The sequence below is a fragment of the Sorex araneus genome, chromosome 5, assembly GCF_027595985.1.
Source record: "Sorex araneus isolate mSorAra2 chromosome 5, mSorAra2.pri, whole genome shotgun sequence".
In the NCBI taxonomy this organism is placed as follows: Eukaryota; Metazoa; Chordata; class Mammalia; order Eulipotyphla; family Soricidae; genus Sorex; species Sorex araneus.
The window spans coordinates 127,915,559-127,922,992 of record NC_073306.1 but is presented as its reverse complement, the minus strand read 5'-3'; the positions used below and the strand labels follow the sequence as shown (position 1 = coordinate 127,922,992).

The following is a 7,434-nucleotide window of genomic DNA, read 5'->3' as shown; positions in this document are numbered from 1 at the left end:
CTCTTTGTAGGTGCCTTAGGCCACTGTCAGGGCTGAGCTCAATGCACAGCTCTGACCTGGGCACTCCTGCAGGGCACTGGCCATGTTTAGCCAGCTCTGAGAGGCGGAGGGGGTGTTTGGGAAGAATTGGAGCAATCAAACTCACTCTATTACTTCTCAGGTTTGACGCACTGGTATTGGCAATGAGATTCACAGCACTTCAGGGGCCCTGGGCAATCGAGATCACTGTCGCAATACGGGTATAAGTCGATTGGGCAATCCAGGAACCTTTGTGGGCACTTTCCAGACTTGCCGAAGACTGAAATTAAAATTGAAATTAAATCCAGGATGTGGGAACCCTGGAGCATGGTTACCCCAAACTCCCTTCCTGGCATCATATCCAGCTCCTCCCACAGAAACCAGGGAAAAATGCTTCTCAGACCGAAGCCAACCACAGGGAATCCCGCTGACTGACACTCACACCTCACCAACAGGTCAGGCTGTGCCACATGGAGACAGAGGACCAGGAAGATGAGGGCGAGTGGCAAGAGGTTATTCTGCTTCATAATGCTGCTCCCTGCCCTGTGATGGTGCAGGTCAGACCATTTATATTGTACCTGCCCCCCCCCTGCCACCACAGTGGGGGGGCTCTGCTCCCCACATCAGAAAGACTTTAGTAAAATCAGATCATGTGTCAGATAAATCTCTTTTGCTTCCCATACCCACACGGAGGCCCAGGAAACACGGTGTCTATTCATGTGTGCAAAATGTACAGATAAAACCTTGGAGATAAATGTTTTCAAAACACATGAGAAAATTCAAAATACTCGGCATAAGAGAGAGTGTAAAGAGTAAATCACTTAGCTTGCTCCCAGCCAGTGCCAATTCAATTTCCATCCCTGCATAAGCTCTGAGCACCATAAAAAGTGAATCCTGAGCACAGAGGCAGGAGCAAACCATGTGTATAGATAGATGAATGTCACCCAGTGAAGCCAAGAAAAAGAAAAAAAATAGAAAGAGAAAAAGAAAGAGTGATACAGAGAGGGAGGGAGAGAAGGAAGGAAAGAAGGAAGAAAAGAAGCAGAATGAGTTCCAGGTTGTATATTCGTGCACCTTCAGTTTTTTGAAAGTCTGAAAAATTGCCCCCAAGTTTTTCTGGACGTTGGGGAAAGCATCCATGGTGACCCAAGCCCACAAGACCAAAGCCAACTGCATTGTTGGACCTGAACATGGACCTTAAGGCCCACCGCGGTGAGTAAATCATTGGTGGGGGTGGCTCCCCTTGTTGCTTTTTGGAAGCCCCCAGGGCTCCCATAGTCTGAGAGGTGAGACCCGGAGAGCTTCCAGAGGGCAGATCCAAGAGGATTTGAGGGTCCCAGGACTGAAGGAGTGCAGAGAGCTCATCTCTCTCCCCAAACATCTTCCTATGCGTCTTTTCCACCTCTTTCTTACACAAAGCTTCAAGGAGAAAGCAAAATGGAGCAAGTCAATGTTTTTCCTGTTCATCCATTCTATGTGTGAGGAGACAATAAACTTGTCCTCTCATCAGGAGGACACAGATGAATCCTGGTGCGAGCATTGTCTTCATGATGATGTGGACAGGATTTGCTACTGAGGGCATCAGAGTGTGGGGCTGGCCTTAGTGGTCACTGGGAGATGAGATTTTAGTGGACACAGGACAGGCTTTCTTACTGCTGCAGAGGGCTGTGATGCTGTGGTTGCCACAAGTGGTGCTGGTGCTCCTTCGTGGTCCTGCTGTTCTTCGGCATGTCCAGACACACCAGCACATCAATCAGTGCAGACTTGGAGATGAAATCACAGTACGAGCCGTGTGCGGTCGCCACCTGATGGGCTTGTTCTGGTCACATCAATAGGGCTCCAGAAATTGCTTAAAACCTAATAGAAAATGAACAAATGAGTAGTACATTCAACAATTAACATGAAAAATAAAGTGAAAGCTGACTGAGTTCCCCTTGTCTGCTTTGTTTGAGACACTATATCTCCTGCTCCTGCCTGTGCCCCTTGCCATGGTCTCAGTGACATGGGATCCAGCTACTTCGGCAACCAGCACCAACACACAATTAGTGCTTGGGCTTCGCAGTGGAGCTTGGGAAATCTTGTTGGATGAGAAGATGCTGGTCACTGTCCTAACTCTTTGCAAGAAAAGACTATTGTATCCAACGATGTGTTCCTGGCCTCTTAGACCAGTGATAAGGCATGTTTCTCAGTCCCGGGTGCTCCTCCACTTGACACAGTTACCCTAAGCTCTAAGTGTCCATTGATTCAGGCTTGATCCAGGCAATCACCCTCCTCCTCACATGGGAAAGCTGAAGTCTCAAACAGGGACAGAAAAATGTCCTGACAATGGGCCAGGGAGCTAGAGCAGTGGGTAGGAGCTTGTCTTGAAGCCACTCTTCCTGGTCGATGCCCAGCATTGCATAGGGTCTACAGAGCACCGCCAAGAGCGACCCTTAACACAGAGCCAAGAAATGCCCCTAAGCACTGCTGGGGGTGGCCCAAAATCCCAGGCCTCAAAAACACAAAAGTATCAACCCCCAAATTTCACATAAGGAGCTGAGGCTGAGCTGGACTGGGAACACCTGTCCTGATATTATGGGGCTTCCTTTATATAGGATGTTGACTAAGGCAAGAGGACCGGAGCCTTCACAAACACTTTCCATACTATTTTTATTACCTGTACCTGAAATCTGGGACACAGCAGGAATTCCAAGGACATGAAGTGACTCAAGCCAAATATGGTGTGCCTTATGGGAGGGAGCAGCCAGAGGAATCCAACTCTAAAGCAATAGTCCCCCAAACAGAACGTCAGTCCTTTCTCTGTGTGGGATGCCACTTCAGTGTCCTGGCAGCCCTCTTTGTCCCCTGCTCTCACCAATTTCCTTCCCGGCAGCTGGACTATTCAGAGTGTCCTGTGAGTGACAAGCCAGAAAACAAGGTCATTGGTAGGCACAGTGCACGTGACCCTCTGCTGAGACTCTGAGTTCACAGCACACTCAGGTGTCCTGGGGCCCAGATGGCATCTGCGAGGTCCCTTGTGCACCCAGAGCTGGAGCACCCCGTGTTCTTGCTAATCTCTGTGACGTGAGTCACTTTCCGGGATCTTGCAGCCTCAGTGCTGACCATCCATGTGTGTTTGTCTCCAAACGTCCACTCTGATAAGGACCATGGATAAGGCATCAGGTTCGCTGCCGGTGGTAACAGGGCCAGAATCTGACACTATTTGCAGTTTGAATTCCAGTTATTCTTCTGAAGAAAACTGCCTTCATCTTTCTCCTGGGAAGACACTTTGTGAGTCAGAAGCAGAGCTGGCAATGGGTGTTTTTTTCGTTTCAAATCTTTTTGGAATTAGAAACCGAGTCATGGGATTTCAGGTCTTTTCCAGGAAGACACTGACAGAGTGGCTTGATCCAACTCTGAACAAACTCTCTAGGTTCTAGGCCAACACAATCTCCCATCTTCTCCTGATGCTTTAATGGGGGTCCTGGACTTCCCTACCCATTTCTTCCTCCACCTTAGCAAAGTTTCTGCACAAGATTTTACTACAGATTTTTTTTTTCCTCATTGATTGACATTAAACCATAGTCACTTTGCCACTGGCAGAATCTGGGAAGATTTTTTTTTTTTGCTTTTTGGGTCACACCCGGCGATGCACAGGGCTTACACCTGGCTTAGCACTCAGGAATTACTCCTGGTGGTGCTCAGGGGACCATATGGGATGCTGGGAATTGAACCCGGGTCGGCTGCATGCAAGACAAATGGCCTACCCACTGTACTATCGCTCCAGGCCTTGGGAAGATTTTTTAAGCAACTTTTTTTTTCATGATATACTTATAACTTAAGTTTCTAATTTATCCTTAAATCAACAATTTGTTATTCTTTTTTTAAAGTAATTATTTTCATTGAGTTTTTCACATTAATTGGTTACATTCAACATTTAACACAAATCCCACCACCTTTACACCTTCTCACCACCATTATTTAAAATATTCCCATCATCACCCTAGCCTTCCCCAAAGTCAGAAGCTAAATTATTTTTTATTCCTTGTTATGAATAATTGATTAAAAATTGTGTAAAAATTGTATTTTATAGTAGCCCTTAAGCCCCTGTCTTAGAGTCGCTAGAGTTTGAGCCTACTGTTCTAATATATATACATATATATATGTACATATGTGTCTAAATATATACTTTTAATCAAGATTGGTTGTCTTTTACCTTATAACCCACTAAATGTGGTGTGCCACTCTGGTATATCAATGGTATAATATTGAAATGTCGTGCAGATGCTTTTGCAGCTGCTCATTCTTGGAATTCTAAAATTTTAAATAAAGTGCTAGAACTGGAGTTAAATTTTTAACTGGATGATGATTTGGGGGTCTGAAGGCATCTCTACAAAGTGTTGCACTCTTCTGAGATCATTTGTGAGTCTCTGGATCGTGGTGCTTAAATGGCACCCAGAGGCAGTTCGCTGGCCTGACTGCCAGGAACCCAGAGCACAGGCAGATGGGAGAAGGGGCCCATTCCTAGCTCCCGGTGAGCCTGGAGACTTCAGTCACAAGTCTTGCATACTTCGGTTTTTCAGTGGATTCATTCTCATGTGTGTGGGGCTTAGGGTGAGCCTGTGAAAGATGAACAGGAGCATGGCGGTGATTGGGTTCTGGAGGTTTATGGCAGTCGGGGTTCTTTTAGGACAGGCAGGGGGACACACCTGCCCCCTCGGAGGTGCCCAGATTAAATCAGCCTGGTCCAGGGTTGGGAGACATTTATGTGAGTTCTTTTATTACTCTTTTGGGTTTTAAAATAATTTTGCATAGTGATGATAATATCATTAGTTTTTTTTATTTTTGTATGTTCCTTGAACATATTTTCCAAATTTATATAAAATTATTCAAATCTTTTGCTTTTTCTTGATTATTTCAGAAAGGTCTTTTTCCTCCCTCAGTACCAGATGCTAAGATGTATTCGCCTCTTCTGTTTTCTGCCTCACTGGTTTCTGCTTTCAACTTTATCCCTACATTCCTTTTCACTTCTGAAATGCGTTTTTTTCTTTAGGTTTCATGGAAGTCTAACCTAATGAGTTTTATAATGGAATGCTACTTTTCATTTGCAATTGTTTTTTCTTCTTCTCTCATTTTTTTTTTTTTGTTCGCTGGGTTGGGCCACACCCATTGGTACTTAGGGTTTACTCCTGGTTCTGTGCTCAGGCACCGCTCAGGGGGCCCTGTGCAGCGCTGGAACCCAAGCTGGCTTTGGCTGTGAGCAACATAACTGCTTTACAGCCCTGAACTACCTCTTAGCCCGACATTTGCCACTTTCTTATGGTTTTGAAAATATTTACCTCCCAGATTTCGTAGTATCTTTTGAGCACATGACTAGACGCGGGGAGGGAGGGTTACTGGGTTTCTGCCTTTGGGTATGGGAGGCAGGAAAGATTTTATCTAGCAAGGGGCATGGGGGGCAAGAGGGTGTCTGATTATAGACGGTCTGACCTTGGGCTCTGGGGAGCAGAGCTCCCCCTGCCGGCAGGCCGCGGGATGAGACTAGGCAAGTGGCTCTGGCCGGCCCCATCCCAGCGCATTCGTTATGAAGCCGAACAGCCTCTTGTCCCTCGCCCTGAGCTTCCTGGTCCTCTGCCCCCATGTGGCGCAGCCTGGATTCCGTGAGAGTGAGTGCTGGGCGTGGGGTGGGGGTGGGGCGGAGGAGCACACAAGGATTCCTTGGGCTGAGCTCTGATGCCAGGGGATGAGTGTCCAGGCAACTGCGCTCTAGGGTGTCCCCTTCTCCGCTCACCCGGAGGGGTGGGGGGGGGGGCTTTTCCTTCAGTCCTGCAGAAGCCTGGGTTCTGCCCGGATTCCTGGTATGTGTGCCCGGTGGTTCTGATCGCGGACTGCTGGATCGATTCCAACTGCAAGGAGAGCAAGAAGTGCTGCTTCTACCACTGCAAGCAGCAGTGCATGCTGCCCGTGTCGGAACAGGACGCCAATCAGGAGTACGAGGTCCACTACGAACCCGAAGAGGGTGAGCTGACCCACCGCTCCGCGCCCCTGCCGTGGCCCCCAATGTTGAAGCACTCCTGAGTTCCCTGAGTCGCTTACACACTGCCAGCCCCCTTGCAGAAATCCCTGCTCTCAGCACTTTTGCTTCCGGCCAGGCCCTGACACTGGCCAGAGGCGCCTACAGACAATTCATTCTGGGGCACGAGGGTCTGGTTCGTAGCACAGGATCGTCTCGAGTCCCTCAAGTGTTAGTGACTATTCACAACTATTTTTGATGGCTTTTATTTTCCCTTACAGATTACGGGCCGGGAATGATTTTTCATGATTGAACTGTGAGGTAAAAGATTTTATGATTTTAAATCTCTAGGCTAGCTGGCCTAAAATAAGGTATCCAGGAATTTCAATTTCTTGGCAGATTGTCTCAGTGTTCCTGGGAGAGGAGCACTGGGCTGGGAGTCCTGGGAGCTGGCCCATGTCTCCTGTATGGGGTGCTCCTTCTCATACCCCACTGTCTCTTCTCTCCTCCTGCAGGGAGACGCCAATTCATCCCCGGGTCTGAGAAGATGTTGCTGCAAGCTCAGGCCTGCCTGCCGGGTCTCCGGTTCTCAGTGCTCCTCATGCAGAGGCATCCTGTAACTCAGCTAAAGGCTAATCAGTAGCCTTTTTTTAACTCAATAAAGAAGCAAAGTGCTCTGTGCCAGCACCGTGGGGGTCTGTGCTGCCAGCGTGTCTGTCACCCTCCTGTCTCTGCATTCTTGGGGTGAGGGGATGCTTTGGGTGTGTGAAAGGGACCTGATTGCTAGAGGTCACCTGCTTCCCTGGGCCAACCCTGCATCTCCCTTCTCTCATGCCTCCCTGTCACGTGACTGGGGATTCTCAGTCACATCGAGGCGCATGTGGCATGTGTTTTGGTGTTCAGGTCCCGTGTAGAGGACCCCTGTCAGATTGGAAGCACGCACCTTGGTTCCATTCTGAGAAGAGCATGAACTGCTGTGTCCATTTGGCTTCTCAGTGCCATGTGCTCTGGGCTGGAGAGGGCCAGTGGGCAGGGAATGGAGGCCTGGCCTGTTAGTTTTCACAATATATAAGAAATAAGAACAGTGGGCTGCCAAGATGTGATCCCGGGGGCCACACTGTGTGGCCTCTCCACAGCTGCACGAGCATGACTCCAGAGGCCAGCTAAACTACTTTTGGTATCGGCAGCTCCTCGCAGAATGTCTCCAGACTGAGAACTAAGCAGTGGCCCCATTCCTGCCCAGGAGGGGAAAGGTATTTCTCTCTCTCGCCTCTTCCTTGCCGGGGGTGAAGGGTGTGGCGACCGCCATATTATGAGGACCACAGATGAGAGTTACAAGCTTGCAATGATCCAATATCTGGAAGAAATCTCCCTGGACTTAGTTGCTAAAGTACAGAAATCCAAAACCTCTTCACAACAGGTCT

The 7,434-nt window shown here is 48.4% G+C and overlaps 1 protein-coding gene across 1 annotated transcript; it reads left to right on the top strand.

Moving 5' to 3' along the window:
- The first annotated feature begins 5,581 nt into the window (after positions 1-5,581).
- Positions 5,582-6,594, top strand: LOC129404994 (WAP four-disulfide core domain protein 15A-like). The gene is made up of 4 exons (XM_055139946.1): positions 5,582-5,663; positions 5,822-6,016; positions 6,292-6,331; positions 6,526-6,594. The coding sequence occupies exons 1-3, from the start codon at positions 5,582-5,584 to the stop codon at positions 6,321-6,323; spliced, it is 309 nt and encodes a 102-aa protein (XP_054995921.1). The 3' UTR covers positions 6,324-6,331; positions 6,526-6,594.
- Positions 6,595-7,434: the final 840 nt, after the last annotated feature.

Bases quoted from the DNA above. Each gene is read 5' to 3' on its own strand.
- LOC129404994 (XM_055139946.1), top strand. From the start codon at position 5,582: ATGAAGCCGAACAGCCTCTTGTCCCTCGCCCTGAGCTTCCTGGTCCTC. The intron at 5,664-5,821 runs GTGAGTGCTGGG...CTTTTCCTTCAG, and splicing joins GCAGCCTGGATTCCGTGAGA to TCCTGCAGAAGCCTGGGTTC. The intron at 6,017-6,291 runs GTGAGCTGACCC...TTTCCCTTACAG, and splicing joins CCACTACGAACCCGAAGAGG to ATTACGGGCCGGGAATGATT.